At 33.1% G+C, this 20161-nt stretch overlaps 2 protein-coding genes across 2 annotated transcripts; both read left to right on the top strand.

Annotated features, from left to right (window-relative positions):
• The first annotated feature begins 4128 nt into the window (after nucleotides 1-4128).
• Nucleotides 4129-8150, top strand: LOC139482147 (uncharacterized). Its single transcript, XM_071265834.1, has 2 exons — nucleotides 4129-4235; nucleotides 6233-8150. The coding sequence occupies exon 2, from the start codon at nucleotides 6236-6238 to the stop codon at nucleotides 7928-7930; it is 1695 nt and encodes a 564-aa protein (XP_071121935.1). The 5' UTR covers nucleotides 4129-4235; nucleotides 6233-6235; the 3' UTR covers nucleotides 7931-8150.
• Nucleotides 8151-18401: 10251 nt separating this feature from the next.
• LOC139483406 (uncharacterized) lies at nucleotides 18402-19895 on the top strand. The gene has a single exon (XM_071267425.1). The coding sequence runs from the start codon at nucleotides 18402-18404 to the stop codon at nucleotides 19893-19895; it is 1494 nt and encodes a 497-aa protein (XP_071123526.1).
• Nucleotides 19896-20161: the final 266 nt, after the last annotated feature.

The raw sequence follows: 20161 nt of genomic DNA, 5'->3' as shown, positions 1-20161 counted from the left end.
ATGGTTTTAAAAGAGCAGTTATAATACGAACATGTGCAGGACGTACATCACGTCCTATAGTAAAACTCTACCCGCTCGAAATCCGAACAAACATTAACAATTTAAAAGACAAAAATGATGAAACTTCAACAGAGAGATTGACAAGAGTTTTACCAAAACGAGAGACATCTGTCCGAGCTCGAGAGAACATCAAGAAATGGACTACCCAAAAGTGAACTACTAGCTGACAATTTTATTTGAATAGACTTCGTTAAAAGTGAAAAATTTATAAGTGAACTATTTGAATTTGTTTTAGAAAGACAATTAATTATTTAATTTTCAGTAATATCTATTATGTGTGTGCCTGTCCCAAGTCAGTAGCCTGTAATTCAGTGGTTGTCGTTTGTTTATGTGTTACATATTTGTTTTTCGTGCATCTTTTTTTATATAAATAAGGCCGTTATTTTTCTCGTTTGAAATGTTTTACATTGTCTTATCGGGGCCTTTTATAGCTGATTATGTGGTATGGGCTTTGTTCATTGTTGAAGGCCTTATGGTGACCTATAGTTGTTAATGTCTGTGTCATTTTGGTCTTTTGTGACAGTTGTCTCATTGGCAATCATACCACATCTTCTTTTTTTATATATACTTCTGTAATATAATTGTTTTGTGATTGCCGTTTTATTCTTAAAACTAGAGGCTCTCAAGAGCCTGTATCGCTCACCTGACTCTACTTGGATTTTTGAAATCATATAAAAAAAGATAAAATTTGGCTACAAAGTAACAACACGTGGCCAGCACCTCATAAGGAAAGGAAACATTCATGATATGTTTGATTTCATTCAATTCGGTGGTTCTCTTGAAGGAGACTTTTGTATCCTATATTAAACTAACCCCCCCCCCCCCCCCCCCCGCTGGCGGCCATCTTTTATTCCATTCAGTAGTTCTTTAAAAGAAGAAATTTGTATGAATTTCCCATAGGGTCCTATGTTAAACTAAGTCCTCCGCTGGCGACCATCTTGGATGTTGGATCGGCGACAAAGTTACAACACTTGGTCAGCATCTCATAAGGAACATTCATGCTATCTTTGGTTTCATTCCTTTCAGTGGTTCACTAAATGAAGACATTTGTATGTATTTCCCATAGGGTCCTTTGTTGAACTAAGTCCCCCGTTGGTGGCTATCTTGGATGTTGGATCAGCGACAATGTAACAACACTTGGTCAGCATCTCATAAGGAACATTCATGCTATGTTTGATTTCATTCCATTCAGTGGTTCTTTAAAAGAAGTCATTTGTATACATTTCCAATACGGTCCTATGTTAAACTAAGTCCCATGCTGGTGGCCATCTTGGATGATGGATCGGCTACAAAGTTACAACACTTGGTCAGCACCTAATAAGGAACATTCATGCCATGTTTGGTTTCATCCCATTTAGCGGTTCTCTAAAAGAAGTCCTTTGTATGCATTTCCCATAGGGTCCTATGTTAAACTAAGTCCCATGCTGGCAGCCATCTTGGATGATTGATCGGCAATAAAGTAACAACACTTGGTCAGCACCTCATAAGGAGCATTTGTGCCATGTTTGGTTTCATTCCATTAAGTGGTTCTCTAGAAGAAGTTCCAAATATAAAAAGTTAACGACGACGCCAAGTGATGAGAAAATCGGTCGGTCGGTTTTTTAATTGGTTACTAGTAAAGCGTAAACTATTGACTAATATCTGAAAACGAAGCATAATTTTAATTGGTTACTAGTAAAGCGTAAACTATTGACTAATATCTGAAAACGAAGCATAAAATTCGATATTGTAAAGAAGTCTATTTTCAAGTTTTATCTTTTACAATTATCTTCAAATTACTAATAAATCGATATTTATAAGAAGTGATATTCTCGGAAAAAAAAGAAAAATGCACTACATCGCCCACCCTTTTTTTATCAATTTCAAAGTTGAGGAAATGCTTTATTCTCATAATAACAGTCTGAAGCAAAGTAATGGAAATTAAAATTGACCTATGGCGACCTACAATATTTCAATGGCATACATCTTTTATTTTTATCAAAAACATGATCAAACCAAAGCGGATTTTTTAAAATTCCATTATCAAAATAGCCATTTTCAGCAGTTTTTTGTGAGACACTTGATTTTTTTATACAACACTATAAAATGCTTATATTTTTTTACATTATTATCATAAAATACACATGATTTTTTTCCTTAACGCGTCAAATAACAAATACTAACTTTGTCTTACAATACAATTTGTTAGGATCATAAATATGAACTTGTTGACAACAATGTTAGTAAAGGAAATAAACACGTATAGAAATAATGTACAATGTCATTTAGGAGATTTGTGGTTGTAATTATATAAGGTGGTATCATTGCCAATAAGACAACTTTCAAAAAATGTCAAAATGAGGAGGATGTTAGCAATTTTAAGTCACGATCGGTTTTCCACAATGACCATAACTCGTACCATGTAGTCAAAAAGCACTTAGATGACAACCTTTCAAACCATTCAAATTGAAAAACCTAACTGCCTTGTGTAATATGACAAAATAATAATGGAAAAACAAATATGACTGACAGCAACCTTCGACAATCTATAAAAGAGGGACGAAAGATACCAAAGGGACAGTCAAACTCATAAACAAAACAAACTGACAACGCCATGACTAAAAATTAAAAAGACAAACAAACAACAGCACACACGACAAAACACAGAAATCTAAAAAATAAACAACACGAACCCCACTAAAAAACTAGGGGTGATCTCTGGTGCTCCGAAAGGGTAAGCAGATCCTGCTCCACATGTGGCACCCGTCGTGTTGCTTATGTGATTACAAATCCGGTAAATAGTCTAATTCGGTAGGTCACATTCAGGAAAGGGAAGGGGGTTGTAGTTACGACGTAAGGAACATATCCGATATCATTTGTGATACGGTTATTCCATAACGGTCAACCAACTCGTGATGGCGTCCGTAAAATTTACGAAGGGATGATTTCAACTTCACCATTTGGAACTCTTGATTTAATAGCTTCCTTGTGAGCAGCAACCCTCTATCAAGAAAATCATGATAGGAAATGCAATCACGGGAATATCGTATCAATTGGGAGATATATACCCCGTATGCAGGTGCTGCTGGAATGTTGCTACTTAGAAATGGAAAGTTCACAATTGGAAAGCTGAAATCATCTCTTTTGTCGTAAAGTTTTGTTTTCAACCGACCCTCATTGTCAATTTCTAGATGTAATTCAAGATATGAGGCCGACTGAATTGATCTGTAGTATCCTTTATCTCTAGCTCTATTGGATAGATGCGTTCCAAATAGTCACCAAATTTTGAATTATTTAGTGAAAGAACATCATCTATATAGCGAAAAGTAGAGTTAAAGGATAGTGCTAACTTCTTATCTTTCTTCCTAAGAAGTTCCTGTATGAAGTCAGCCTCATAATAATAAAGAAACAAGTCGGCAAGTAGAGGGGCACAGTTTGTTCCCATTGGAATGCCGACAGTCTGTTGAAAAACACGTCCTCAGAACGTAACAAATATGTTGTCAATCAAGAAATCAAGCATCTGCATGCTTCTTACTAACTTAAGTACATAGTGAATGAGGCAGGGTCATTTATATCTGTGATTGCTGAATCCTCCCCATAAGCTCTGAGACGGTGGCGAGACATCCCAACATTAGTATCAGCTTTAGTTGGAAATGGCTTGGCTCATCAGATCGGCACTATAAACAGAAAGCAAACAACATAAAGACAAAAATGATATTTAAGAGTATTCACAGTTATTTTAAGCTAGCTCAATTAATTTTTATTTTATTAATAATTTTTCTCATTCTTAAGAAAATCAGTGGCAAATATTATGAGGGATATAACATTTTCGAACTGCCTTTTAAAGTTTTTACGTACACTCATCTGTCAAAATTTATACAATGTCAAACTTTGCCAAATAAGTATTACATCTCAACTAACATGACTAATTAGAGCTTCAGACTCTTTGTGTTGTCCATTGTATCTTTAGAATTACCTGTCAAGTGTACTTTTTCAATTAAATAGAAAAATCAAAACAAAGCGAGCTATATATAGATTGGTGATTCAAATACGTTATTGAGTTCATTCTTAAGTTATCTTACCTGTTGCTATATCACGTGATTAGAGGAAAGTGGCGTGTTATTTGCTTCCTTTAACACAGGATTGAGCTTGTTAAATTTGTTGAACTGAGCTACTGTTCTTGTGTTTTATTTAAGGTATGTACAAGAGTTATTGTTATCAAAATTAATCGTTTTATATATTAAACGAAAGAATATTCTAAATTACCCATTTTGCTGGTTGATTTAGCACATTATAGACACAGAGGGGCGTCTACCCATTAAGTTGCCTGACCAAATTCATGAAACTGGAAAAGTAACGGTGAAAAACTTCCTAAAATAACAATCGAAATATGTGACAAAATGTTCTGAAGTACACCCAAGATTTTTTGCATTGCTTTCTTTGTAAAATTGTATGAAACTGAGTTGCAATCCATAATATTTTTAAGGTTCATCAAAAGGAATTTAAAATATATATCCGTATTTACACTACAAATCTGCTCTGAGTATAGACAAACCAAAACATCTAGAAAAATGATTAGGCATGGCTGGACCTAGATATAGGAAACATATATGCAGTCTATTTTTCAAAAAAAAACCTTACCTGGATTTTGATGTGCATTTTTTCCAGTGTGCAGAAGATAAAAAAAAATAAACAAACACTTGAGTTTAATTTTGTTATATTCTTCAGTAGCTTAATGACTGATAACTAAATCCATGTAAATTCTAATACTTTAATAATACAGTAAGACATGATTATAACAACTGCTTGGAATCCCCAAAATACAATTATATATTTAATCAGTTAAAATGTCACTCAATCTGGTAGGCGGTACTAAGATTAGATGCACATGTAAACAGGTAAAGCTAATCAAGTTAAGTAAATACAAATGATTGATATCATTACAAATTTGATGCGGCTCATTCTCTCACACGGTTTGCAGATATCTATTGTCCACCTATTGTCAATCGATACAATGAATATAACATACAATATTGATTATAGGAGTGCAGCTTCTCGAACCTCATTCCAAAATTAGTTTATTTTTGCATCTTCTGCAGGAATTAAAATAAATTAAAAGCAAAATCATAACTGAAACTTTTAAATTTTGTGTATATAGGTACATACTCTAAAAGTTCTTAAGATGAACAGGTTTGTCTGTACCCAGAGTGAAATTTGCGGTGCAAATACAGGGTTAGGATGAACCTTAACGGTGACATGCCTTTGGGGTATCTAATATATGCCAAAGCAAATACGAAGTAAAAGAGCTTACAATACGTTTTTATGGTATGTATTTTGTTATCAACATGATATTTCGTCGTGTGAGTCTTAGAGTGTTAAATATCTATTTTGATAAAAATTGAGATAGCTATACATTTGACATTTGATATTTATGTGCAATAATCAATTTCCCTTAATTTACATCTATGATACGAGATTTTTACACTTTTGTCAGAACTACAATGTTCTATCTTCACACTCCCATTTAAATATAATAGCTTACTAGTATTCATCTAGTTGGACTACGGCAGTTCAGGGAATAGTTTCATAGTGGTGTGTCTTCATTTTTCTAGTTTTGTTGCTGTAAAATATTAGTTACTAAAATTAGCAATGCAGAACTATGCTGAAATTGTTCCATGGTTTGAACTCAATCTATGAGTTATTCTTTAAAAAATAATCATTCCCGAAATGGGGTTATTATACAATTGAAAAATCAATGATCTATCTCTAATAGATATATAGGGATCAATTTCTTGTCAACATTGTTTGCAAAGTGTTCTATCTCCAGAAAGGGGGTGCTTCATGCATTTAATGTGTTTGTCTATTCAAAAGACAATCGAGTTACTCTTCATATCCGAAAATATTGAATTTCTACAACTATTTCTGAACTCTGTCAAATATTTTATGATATCGCGTTTTTAAACTTCATGTTCAATTTCACAACACTTGGATTTAACAACATTACAACATTCACACGGCGATTTGATTTATTTGATTACAGTGCAAAATTGAAAAATAAGGGAAAATATAATGCGGCAGGACTTATATTTAATATAATCATAATTCATTATAAATTTAAGATCTTAGTGTTTTGTCCTCATTCTGAATTTTGATATATCTGATTAATTATAATAATGTAAAAATTGTTTTACAGCTGATGGCTTCCTCTTTTGATCATTGTGGTATTTGTAGTTCAAGACACGTTTCTAAGCCATCCGTGGTTTGGTGCCCACACTGTGATGAAGGACTATGCCAAGACTGTATAGAACACCACAGCTTGTCAAAGGCAACAAGAAACCACAAGACTGTTCCTTTTGACGAATACCATAAATTGCCATCATTTATCGCGAACATCAATCTGCACTGCGATGAACACAACGAGAAGTACCAATTGTTTTGCAAGGAGCACAATGAAGTTTTATGTAGAAAATGCGCTATTTCTGCGAAACATGTAGAATGTAAAGAAATGTTCCCAGTTGAAGATGTCATTCAAAATGCTAAAACATCTGTAACCTTTACCGAAATCGAGTCCTCATTCCAAGAAATGAAAGAAAATCTTAAACTTATCCTTGAGGACAGACAAACGAATATATCTTCGCTGTTTGGTTCGAAACAGAAAATAGAGTCACTCATATCAGCCATTCGACGCCAGATAAATCAACACCTTGATGAAATACAAGACCATTTCATTGTTGAATTAAACAAAGCTGTGGAAAAATCGACCCATCAAATACAAACTTTCATTGCATCACTGAAGAATAACCAAAGAGAAACAGACGAGTGTATAGAAGATGTAGAAAGCATAAAAAATCATGCAACCGATATGCAAACATATATAGGAACAAGGCTTTTAGAAAATAAACTGAATCAAATAGAAAATGACATGCAGTCTTGGATAAATGGTGGTAGTTTGGCTCACACTGTAGTTTCGTACGAGATAGACACTGTATTAAATAACATTAAAAACGAAATAACTACGTTCGGAAAACCTGTTGTAGGCGTGCAATCATGTAAACTGCCAATACGAAGGACGAAAGAGAGCCAGGCTCAGTTGATGAAAGTAAAGGCGGAGCCTAAAACAATTGATCATATCACATTGACCTTAAAAACGAAAATAAAAACATCAGCGTCAAATGTGTCAGGTTGCTGTATTTTGCATTGCGGTAGACTTGTGATTTCAAACTATGACCCCTCGTTTTTGTTGTTATTAACACCTGATGGGATACTTGAAAAAAAAATAACTAACATAATGCCCAAAATTTTTGATGTTTCTTGTGTCGGTAAAGAAACTATTGCAGTAGCATCAGCTTCTGATAAAAACATTTCAATAGTTAGTCTTGAATCAGGGAAAACAATAAAAAGGATCCAAACAATCTTTCCCTGTCTAGGCTTGACTTACACAAATGGCAGTTTAATAGTTTCCCCAAATAATGGACAGTTGCAGGAAATCAGCTTAGGGGATAACAAGACAAATACCATTTGTAGTTCTATTTCCTCAAATTATGTCGCCTCTCTGGGAAATAAACTGTTCTTTGGAAAAGGCGAAGAAACAGATACCATCATCTGTCAAAACAGGAACGGTGAGATGCTGTGGACATTTACAAACAAAACGGCTTTACGAAAACACAGGTGTATCGCAGTAGATGAATTCGGAAATGTGTTCGTCGCTGGGAACAAATCAAATAGCGTCGTTGCAATATCTTCTGATGGCAAAGAACACAAAATACTCCTTTCAAAAACAGACTTGGTTTTAAAACCATGGGCAATCGACTACAACATCAAATTGAAATCTTTGCTTGTGGCAAACGAACGAAATGGTCAAGTACTTGTATACAATGTTAACTATGCTTAAAATAAACGCTACTGATAAATTGTTTTGAACTAAATTATGGACAATGACAACTTATTTTATTATACCAACTGCATTTGATTTCATTTTTGAATTGAAAGGTTGTGTATTAGGAGGCACTTTGTACATAATGTTTATGAAATACATGAAAAAATGTGTTCAAAATATATTCAACTACAAGTAAATGGTTTTGGTTTAGGTTTTTTGATTCTTTATCGTTTGCATTGATGCCACATTTTATTTTCATATTTTGTATAAATGTGGAGGTCCAATGTGTGTTTTCTTTTTTATTGTTTCTCATGTTCTATCCATTGTGAAGTTATATTCATGTCGTAATCAAATAAGTGTCTTGTACTCTATTACTTCTGATGTTTGATAATATAATAATTAGGTTTATAATTGATATTTTTTTAAACATTCCAAATATTCTACAGAAATAAACTTAGTTGTAAATTTAAGAATATCTTGGAGTTTTATGAATACATGAACGTTCTCTGAAAACAACTGATATGTTTATTTTTACACCTTCTGCATTAAGGAAAAAAATGCCCATCAAAATCCAAAAAAGATTTTACCTTTCTGATATGCAAAATACTTTTAACTTTTATATATCAGGTGGATGTCAGGCCTTAAAACTTTTCAAACTTCATAGGTTGGTCTGTACACAGAGTAGTTTTTGAGGTGAACATACGGCCATATTTGTCCATTTGTTATGATGAACCTTAAGGTTAATGAAGCCAACTGTATGCTTTGAATTACGAAAATTTCAAACCGCAATAGCATAAAAACAGCAAAGATAATGAATAATAGAGATGAGCCGTTTTGAACATACACAAAATGGAAACTTCGAGCAGAGCATCATTATTTATAGTTTGATTGCATTTGAAAGTCAAACGGGATTTTGTGGCAAATAAACCAAGATTTTTAGGTCTATTTGAAACTAAATGTGCCATTTAACTATGTTGCTGTTATTTTTCATTTCATTGATTTTAAAAGTTTAAAATATCTAATCTATTTCTATATTTACGAGATTATAGGAATATGACGTATTAATTACTTCCTTAGTTTTTGACAGTTTGTATGTTTGATTGCATCCAAGGTATGTACAAAAGCTTAAAAAATGCTGTCATAACAAAAACGTTAACTTTATAGGTGGAATACGGCTTCCATTCCAAAATATATAACTGGATGGGCTACATTGGTTGTTAAAATCCTCTTTTGGGCGATGATCTAAATAAGACATATTGTTTTAGATTGTATTCCTATTTTATCGAATGTATCGTATTCTTAGTTATTATATTTTGTTTCCGTCTCTAAAATAATGTCCAAAGAAGGACGATTTGTTTAGGCATATTGCTAATATTGCAAAGTTTGATTATAATGACATGTTTTTTGTTATATTGAAGTTAAACATGATTATTTTTTTTTTCTATATCGCAAAAAATATTTCATAAATGTCTCAATAAAGGTAAATTATAGACATCGATAACATTGACATTTTCAATTTCATTAATCAAAAGCAAAACATGTATATTAGATACAGTTATTATCATCAACTATAAATACCAATTTGAAAGGTTTAAATGTTAGAATATATATTTGTTTGGTAGACAAAATACTTTCCTACCGGTATTTCAAATATACATAATAAATGTTTCCGTATAGCAGACACTTAGATGCAGTTTTTGCGGGCGGATATACAATACATCTCATAAAATAAATTTGAACACTCGAACAATATTATGGCAGAGAAGTCGACAGGCAGAAATAATTTTACGAGGAAATCATTTCACGGACAGAATTAGACAAATGATAATTGGCAGTATTCCATTGTAAAATAGTGTTATGGATAGTATTTCACAGTGAAATTGTTGTAGCTTATAACCTTGGTTATCTGACCTGCGCATGTGTAATCAAAGACAAGGAGCTTTTTTATTTAGGGGATGTTAAGAAAATTACAAGGTACTAATATTATAGATGACACGAACAAATTATAGGAACACACTCCTAAAAGTAACAAGGGGAGGATTTGTGCCTTCAGACACTAGTTTAACCACGCCCTCATGCTCATTTCCATGTAACACATCAAGAGCCTTTAATTTAATAGTGGTCGTTTATTGCTATATATTATTATTTTGTTTTTCGTTCATTATTTTGTACATATTTCAGGCTGTTAGTTTTTTGTTTTTTTTTAAATTATTTTACACTTGTCATTTCATTTCATTTCATTTAGGACTGACGTGGTTTGGAATTTGCTCATTGTAAGAGTACGTGTGGTGATCTATTGTTATATTGCTTCCATTATCGAAATAGAGGGTAAATATCACAAACAAAGCAATCAAACATATCGGTCGAAATAAACTAAATCGACTAAGAAAGAAAATAACAAAGAGACAACCAATAATACATAAAAATCAAAATTAGACAACACAAACCCCTTGAACAAATTATGAACGATCCCCAGAAGAGTCAGCAGATCCTGATCCACATGTGGCACCCGCCGTGTTATTACAAAACCGTTTATAAATCAAAATCGGAAGATCACATTCGGAGAAAGAGGAACACAATTGTATCTCCGACATTTGGAACATATTCGCAACAATCTTCAATAACGGTCAACAAACTCGTGATGACGTCTATAAAATTTAGGAACGGACAATTTCATTTGGTCTTTTGTGGAGAGATGTCTTATTGGCAATCATACAACCACTTCTTAGCTTTATATGGGGACGAAGTCCCCAATTACGGTAGAAAATTCAATAAAAAAAAAATTCGGGAAAATTTCCCGAATTTTTCATTGTACTAATGAACTCAAAATCGTTCAATTTTTTTTTATGTCATGTTTTGAAATCCCGGACCTGCGCAGAAATGTACAATATACTTCCTTTTTGCCGGTCTCGTTTGTATGAAACTTTGAGTAAAATATATATTTATCAGTCTAGTATAAAATAGGAAAAAACGCGCAATACCAATTTCATTTTTAATAATTCCTTGATATAAAAAAACGTTACCTAATGATAGCGTTTCTTTGTTTACATTGCATATGACGTCATAATTTAAATAACGTCACAACTAAAATCTCTAACAACAGAACCAAAATCGGAAACGTTACGATATTTCCGTGTCTTTTTTTTTGGACAAATAATTAAATTACAAAAAAATAATTCATACAGACTTCGTCCCCATTTACAGGTAATGCCTGCCTCATATTATTAAACTTACAAATTTTATACAACATATACTATTTTTACAGGCTATGGCTTACTCGTTTAAAAATTGTTGTATTTGTAATTTGCGACATATTTCGAAGCTTTCTGTTGTTTGGTGCTCTGATTGTAACGAAGGATTGTGCCAATAATGCAGAAAACATCACAGCTTATCTAAGGCCTCACGAAACCACACTGTTTTTCCTAATGGTAGATATAAAAGGTTGCCAGCTTTTATTGAAAACATAAAACTGCACTGCGATGAGCACGATGAAAAATATTTATTGTTTTGCAAAGAGCACAATGAATGTGCTTTAGAAAATGTGTTGATTTAGAAAAGCTCAGAAATTACAAAGAAATATTCCCCCTTAAAGATGACGTTAAAAAAGTTAAAACATCTCTAGCTTTTACAGAAATCCTGTCCTCACTCCAGAAAATGAAGGGGACCGTTGCTCTTATTCTGGAAGATAGACGAATGAATAATTATTCAATATCAGCTTCAATAGAGAGAATCGAATCCGAGATTTCTGTAACTCGACAACAGTTAAATCACGATCTTGATAAATTACAAGACAATTTTGTTGCTGAACTGACCAAAGCTGTGGAAAATTCAACTAAACATATACAGAGCTTCATTATGGCCTTGACTATAGTCGCCGTCAGCTGAAATTCGTAGCGGTTATCAGTAAAAATAATCTAAACTATCAATCGCATTCACTCGAGATATAGTTTTTCACATTCCATTCATAAATCGCAAAAAGAAAAACCACTACTGACCTACCTTTTAAGTGATCGCACTGTAATAATCCTGTATTTTTTCTGTAAAGAAAGATACGAATACGGTTATGTGTCATAACAGAAACGGGGAAGTACTGTGGACATTTACAGACGAAGAGATTCTACAAAAACCGAGAGGCATCACAGTAGATGACCTTGGAAATGTTATAGTCGCCGGGGTCGAATCAAACAACGTTATTGCAATATCCTCTGATGGCACAAAGCACAAAATTCTCCTGTCGAAAACAGACTTATGTGGTTCACCTTGGGCAGTTTCCTTCAACAACAAATTCAAATATTTGCTTGTTTTATAACGACAAAGATGGTCGAGCATTTCTGTACAGCGTTAACTATTGATAAACTTAATCAATGCCTTGATTTGTTTTAATGAATTTTAATTAAATAAAAGCTTTTTTTATGTTCTATTCTTTTGAATAGAAAATACGTAACATTCCATTTAAACAAAAATTGCCACCATTTCTTCAGAGCTTTAGTATTTTATTATTTGTGCTTCATATGAAATGTCTGCATTTTTTTCCGTACAAATTCAAAGGAGTATAATACGTCAAAATATGTGATTGGTTTTTCGTTGTCATATCACAAACACACATTGAAGTCAACCAAATTTTGATTCCAGTGTCAACAAGATTTTTTTCAAAGATCTTGAAAAATAGTCTTAACAGATTAAGCACAGGTAAAATTAAACACTGAGCAACAAAAATGAAGTTACTAAGAGTGTTAAATAATGTTAAAATTATTTGTAGGATGTCTTGTTTCTATTTCCAATTAATTTCCATCGTTTTTATTTGCTTACATGTTCGTATCGAGGGTAAACTAAAAAGTGCAGTTATTTTTTTTTTTGGTTTATCTGTAAGGACTCTCGGTGTTTTACATAATATAAATGATTAAAGCTTTTCTATCAATAGATGTTTAGATTAAAGTATTTTCGAGTGCACCTTAAAGCTGGGGTCACTCATTCACGATTTTTACTAGCGTCCTTGACAGGACCATTCCCGATTAAAATGTGTCAAAAGACTGATCAAGATCCTGTGAATCGTTGATGGAAATTCAAAATTTAAATAAAATTTGTAAAAAAAAATATTTTATCACGGCAACAATCAGATATTGTTCAGGAAGCGTCGATATTCAACCGTTTCCATGCGAATTTGTCCCGATGATCCCGTTCTTAATCCGCTTCTAATCCAATTTATATCTTTTGCATGGTAAAATTCGACCGATTCTGTCACGAAGGCGTCCCGATTCTACCGAGTGTAATCAGACAGAGATCAGACAGTGTCCAGACAGTGAACCGACGCTGACGAAAGTTATCTGTTCGAAAACTGTCGGCATACTCGGGATGATCATGTACTATCGGAACATAATCCTATCAAGGTTCGCTCCATCGTAAGACAAACGGCTTTATCGGGTCTCAATCGTATTGTATTCTGTAATTGTCGGCACTCTGACGTGGGTATCATTGACGAATTTCATATTAATAATAGGATTGTTCCGGAACGGTTTCGGCAAAGACGGTTCGCAATCGACAAGATCTGGATGCAATCTGGACTCAATCGGCAGAAAAACAGCACTGAACAATTTCTCCAGATCATTCCCGTTCAACCGGACCCCGTGCAGAAAACACCGAACATTGTTAGGATTTTGATCTGATACATCAGAATCTATCACGACATAGTCACGCTTGTAATCCGACTAGACAAAATTGGCTGAGTTTCCCCGAATGTTACGGGACGCACCTAACTGTCGGAGTGCTTCCCCGAACTATCCGGACCATTCCTTACCCGTAGGAATCTGTAACAAACTTAAACGACTGCATTCAGACAATGATAGGACATTCCAAATAATTGAGGATAGTAATCCGACTTTTTCACTTTTCGTGTCTTATCGCTGTGTGGTCTCAAAAGGGAGCAATAATCGGCAATGTGTGAACCCCGCATTATAAACAAGTGTATATCGAAATGCGCGGTTGATTAAAGTTGTTATTTCTTTACCTGTAATTAGTAAATGAAGTAGATATTTTATTAATTCAGCCGCTTGATCGTATAATGCCAAGGTCTGTATAAGGCATAATCAACGTTTTGGTTTGAATAAAACCGCCGTTGTTTATTCATATTGATAAGGGCTACGGGTTCATTATACCCCTATGTCTGTATAAGACACTGCAACTTGTTTTGAGTAAATCTGATATGCTTCATTTCTCAGAGTGATTCTTCGTTACTTTATTTTGTCCTTTTTTATCTAATGCCCCCTCTAACTATAGAGTCTATTCCACAGCATGCTGTTTTATGTGTACATTGTTGACTTTGATACTTCATATTGTTATTGCAATTTACAGGTGTTGATATCTTGAGAGACCTTATTAAATTTTTAAATTTTACTTATCATAGTCTCGATCTCTTCAGCCATGGAGACTCAGGGCCCAGTGGTTCGAACCTTTATACGCTTTACATTTTAAAGTCGGAAATATCAAGTAGATTTGCGTTTCGGAAATTAATTAAGATCAATTGCGCTTGATTAAATATAATCATCCGATTGCAGCTATTCAATTTACAGTTAACTTATATAGATATTGAACATCAAAGTCCGTGATATGTGTAATTATGTTCGAGTATATTGTACATTTTTACACACGATAAAAAGGTACAATGTAGAAAATACGTGTAGCTTTAGTTGCTGAGTTAACATTACGGACTTCACCAAAAATTAACAAATAATAAAAATAGGATATTTGATTCATAGCAAATATACTAAGGTCGCACCGTCTCCTGTTACAATATAATGGAATTTCAAACTATAATTTAATAAAGTTTTAACATTAGGATGCATTATATTCTTAATACCATTGACATGTGGTTGTCACGAATAGTATACCAATATATGTATAAATGATCATGTTAAATTGAAAACTTACCTTATGTTGAAAAAAATATTTCGATCACGAATGTTGTTAACGCGTTTGTTGTTATCTTTACACATCATTTTTTAATTACATATTCCGTAAGCTGAGGTTTCTGACAAAATCAGTTACTATGATCATAGACATATCTTATACGATTATCTTTCAAGTTATTTGTACACAAGTTACGACTATCTTTCTTTGGAGTAACGATGATCTTCCGTAAATTTTCAATGGCTATTATTTCGGTAAAAAGGTCACATATGATATTAAAGGGGCATTAGCTACGAGATATATAAAAATCTAAAAAAAAAAAAATTCTGTTCAGTCAATTATGAAAGTGAAATAGTGAAATAACACTTCGCTTTTTTGCAGTCTAAAAGGTTCAGATTTGTCAAATTACGCTAAGAAACATCGATAATTAGTTATTCACTTGCAAGTGAATGAGTCGACCTCTTTAAATCCGTATTCATGTGAACTTCAATTTAACCCCTAGCTAGAAGTTGACAACGCATGCATTGTTAGTGTACTGGTTATTTAAAGAAAAATAATGTCAACAATGAAAGTGAAACTACGGTAAATCATTTGATTACTAATTCGATGAACATAAAATTATTCTTATACGGTTAAAAACAATGAGAAACATCTATTTTTAATCTATAAAATAAAATCAAACAGACCTATAAAAATCCAATTGCACGTGTTGGTTTAATCTATTCATATCTTTATTTATGTTTACATCGCGTATATGGTCATCTGAGGTCAAATCGATATTTAATTAGATGGCGTCTGAACTAATACACACGAAACGAACCTATATATTATCTACCCCATGCTTTGTAAACTGTTTATTTTAGACTTTTGATAGTTTGGATAAATGTTTTACATTGTTATAAATCAAATATGAGAATTTGAGTCAAATCGGTGACCATGAATTTTGACAGCTAGTGCCCCTTTAAGAACACATACATACAACAGTACCGGACATATCAACCTAGCGGCTGAGTAATTCTTTAAAACAATGCGTGTACACGGAGAAATGACAAAATGACGATTTTATCTTTTTTGGGCTCCGCCATGTTGGGATCACCGTAACTGCAGTGGTCAGTTCAACATCAGTGGTCATTGATATATCAGTTAAATTGTTTGTCTTTAAAATATGTTATTGATTTCATTTTAAAGTTATCTTACCTGTTGCTATATCATGTGATTAGAGAAAAAATGACATATTATTTACTTCCTTTTACAGGGGATTGATTTAGTTAAATTTGATAGTTACTCTTATAATGTTTTATTGAATTCAAGGTATGTACTAGAGTAAAATAAATAATGTTCTTGCTCAAAAAAGAAGAAACTTTTGCAATTTCTATAACTTTATTAGCGAAGTTGCATACTAAAAAGTCTCAAATGTGAACAGTATTCATCTTTTCCTTGAAATGGTTCTTTTTTTATAAAGTTATTAAATTCTGAGTTATTTTTTAGAAAAAAAAACCTCTCCCTTAGGGGAAGTGCAGAAAATGTGTTTAAACTGTAACTTACATTAACTGGTATATGGCCATTGAAGTTTCTGATATGTTTAGTTTTGATACCTCTTCTAAATGCAAAATGTATTACTTCCTTCCTGAAACGTCGTACAAGTCAGATACAAAACAAAGGTAACAAAAAATGGGCCGGAAACAACCTGCCGTATAGTTTGTCTGCACCCGTAGTTAGGTCAAGGTCCGAGGCGCTACTCGTGCAGAAAAACTATCCGGCAACGGTTGTTACCGACCTGTTTCTTTGTTACACTTGTATTGTATCTAATACTTACTCATTGTTTTGCTTGATTTAGCACATTGATGACACAGTGGGGCGTGCACCCATTAAGTTCACAGAACAAATTCATAAAAATAGACAATTTAAGGTTAAATTTTTCCTACAATTAAGAAATAAATCATTGAAGCCATAGATTGTTGGAAATTTACACATGGCCTGGGCCGATATATTCGAATTTTATCCTGAGCGTTTTTTTTAATTGCACTTTTTAAAACAATAAAATCGGCAAAGAGTCTGCAAATAGGTTCCAATACATGTAGATTTACGTGGGAAGTATATTGTAACAGCCAGTATAATGTATATCTCTGAGTCTGCGCTAAGTATAGATATATTGAGAATTTTATCACAGTGTTGTTTACAAAGCGAAAGAAGCACGTCATATTAGAATAATGTAAGAAATATGTAACAAAGTGTTAATCAGTCAACCCTAGCCATTTACTCTATGATGGCATAATGCTTCCCTATTAAAATTGTATCAAAATTATTTCAAACCTAGTTTCAAGCAAACCTTTTGTCTTTAATATTCAATCTGAAATTTGAATTTATATGAATAAAATAATCCGTTGTATAAGCGGATGACACCACATTACCTAACAAAACCAAATTGATGATCTGTAGTCTAAACGCTGTCGTCAACAATAGACGGGTCTATATTAGTTGTCAAGATCTCTTTTTGTTATGTATAGATTACATAAGAGTATAAATTTAACCTTCTGACATTACATATTTCTGCCATCAACATTTAATTCAACAGACAAAGGATGAGTTTCAAAAAACGAATACAATTGTCGAAGTTTGAAATAACTATATCAAGAAAAAAATCGAGTTTTAACTATTTTGAAATATCAAAATTATTCTGTTTTATCATACTAGAAGGGATTATAGGTTAAATATATCTGAAACATAATAGTTAAAGAGTGTGTCTGTTCAGTGATTCTTCGTGATCTAGTTATTTTTTTCAGTGACCATAAGTAAAGTCTTACTTTTTTTTTATATAATGAATTATTGGAAAGCGTTCTTGGCCATCTAACAGGGTTCATTTACATAGTTTATAAATATGTATACGCTATTTTCTGTTAGTAAGATAAGTGTCTCTGTTTCTGTAAGTATTAAGTCCAAACTACACAAGAATCATCAGTGATGTTACTGGCTATGCTATGCGGGTTGTGCGCATTTTAAAAGAGTTACATATTGTTGTCAACTTCTATGTTTTTTTTATGTTTAGTGGGGAGCGGTGGGGAGTTGTCTTATTGGCAATTATACCAAATCCTCTAATTCTCAGATTAGGTTCATAACCGTATATAAGTCAAATCAAGTACGAAGTAAAGAGCATACACTATATTATTATTGTATATATTTCGTTATCAGGAGACATTTGATTTATTTGACAACAAAACATGAAATATAATGATGGAAAATATAATGTTGCAGTATTGATATTTAATATTATTATAAATTATTGTAAAGATGTAAATTAGTGTTTTATATCCACTCGAAATTTAAACATGTGTGATTCGTTATCATAATGTGAAGATTGTTTTTACAGGTGATGGCTAACTCTTTTGATCGATGTGGTGTTTGTACTTCAAGACATGTTTCGAAGCTCTCAGTGGTTTGGTGCCAAGACTGCGATGAAGGACTATGCCAAGACTGTATAGAACATCACAGCTTGTCAAAGTCATCGCGAAACCACAAGACTGTTCCTCTTGACGAATACCAAAATTTGCCATCTTTCATTGTAAATATTAAGCTGTACTGCGAAATGCATGACGAGAGGTACTTATTGTTTTGCAAGGACCATAACGAATTGTTGTGTAGAAAATGTGTTATTTCTGAAAAGCACAGGAAATGTAAAGAAATTTCACCACTTGAAGATGTCATTCAAAATGCTAAAACATCTGTAAAGTTAACAGAAATCGATTCCTCTCTTCAAGAAATGAAAGAAAACCTCAGACTTATTCTGGAAGACAGACAAATGAATATATCATCACTATCTGCTTCGAAAAAGAAACTGGAGTCCGAGATATCAGCGATTAGAGAGCAGATAAATAATCACCTCGATAAGATACAAGACCATTGTATTGCTGAAATAGACAAAGCTGTAGAAAATTTAATCCAACAAATACAGAGCTTCCTTCCGTCTGTGACAAAAAGGCAAAAAGAAATCGATGATTGCATAGAAGATTTAGAAAGCATAAAGACACATGCAACAGATATACAAACATTTTTAGGATTTAAACAATTAGAAATTAAATTAAAACAAACAGAAAACAACATTCATTCTTGGATTAATGGTGATAGTTTGTCTCAAGTCATGGTCTCGAACCAGTTAAACATTTTATTGCAACACATCAGTAAAGAAATAATTACATTTGGAAAACCTATTGTGGATGTAAAACCATGTAATATATCATTAAAAAGAAGGAAAGAGGGTCAAGCTCAGTTGATGAAAGTAAATATGGACCCTAAACGATCAGTTGAACATATGAAACTAGAACTAAAAGCAAAAACTAAAACAGAAGCGAATGACGTATCAGGCTGCTGTATTTTACCTTGCGGAAAATTTGTTTTGTCAAACTATTATCCTTCTTATTTGATAATTTGTTCAGCGGATGGGAAAGTTGAAAAAACAATTACAAACCTTGTGCATGATATTCACGATGTTACATGTGTCGACAATGAAACTGTTGCCGTTATTTCAAGCTCGAAAAAGAATATAATACTCGTTAGTCTTATTTCAGGTAAAGAATCTAGAATTATCTATACGAGTTCCCCTTCTCATGGCTTAATTTACTTTGCAGGCAATTTCATTGTTTGTCTTACTAGCGGAAAATTGCAGTGGGTCAATATGCAGGGAGTCCAAGATAACCAGACTAATTACAATCCTAGCTCTGTGGGCTCAATTTATGTATCTGCATATCGCAACGATACGCTTTACTCTATTGAGAATACTTCAAATAAGATCGTCTGTCACATTAAAAAAGGAAACGTACTTTGGAAATTTGAAGACGAAAAAGCTCTTAAATGTCCTCAAAGTATAACAGTGGATGAACACGGAATCAGTTTTGTCGCAATGAAAGGATCAAACAAAGTTATTGCAATAGCAGCTGATGGTGAAAAGCATAAAATTCTCCTGTCAGAAAAAGACTTGCGTGGTTCTCCATGGGCAATAGACTACAACAGTACTTTAAAATCGTTGCTTGTTGCAAACGAAAAAGGGGGCCAAGCATTTTTGTATACTGTTAGTTACAAGTAAACTTAATGGACAACCGTTTTATTGTTTAAAACGAAGGTATTTGACTTTCTTGAATTAGTTTATTGGATCCTGTTTAACACCTTATATTATATTTAAGTATTTAAGAATTGTTTCGGTTGATACCTTACATGTATAAGGTATAAAACCTCAAATTCAAGGCCCGGTCAGAAAGAATATACAGGAAAGTAGTACATATTTTAAACATTATAGTTCCTATGCATAGCTGTATCTTTGTCAATAGGTGGAATATTTAGGTAGTGTTGGTA

This window comes from Mytilus edulis, chromosome 7 (genome assembly GCF_963676685.1).
Source record: "Mytilus edulis chromosome 7, xbMytEdul2.2, whole genome shotgun sequence".
Classification (NCBI taxonomy): domain Eukaryota; kingdom Metazoa; phylum Mollusca; class Bivalvia; order Mytilida; family Mytilidae; genus Mytilus; species Mytilus edulis.
The sequence above is the reverse complement of the archived record's forward strand: the minus strand, read 5'-3'. Positions and strand labels throughout refer to the sequence as shown.

Bases quoted from the DNA above. Each gene is read 5' to 3' on its own strand.
- LOC139482147 (XM_071265834.1), top strand. From the start codon at position 6,236: ATGGCTTCCTCTTTTGATCATTGTGGTATTTGTAGTTCAAGACACGTT.
- LOC139483406 (XM_071267425.1), top strand. From the start codon at position 18,402: ATGCATGACGAGAGGTACTTATTGTTTTGCAAGGACCATAACGAATTG.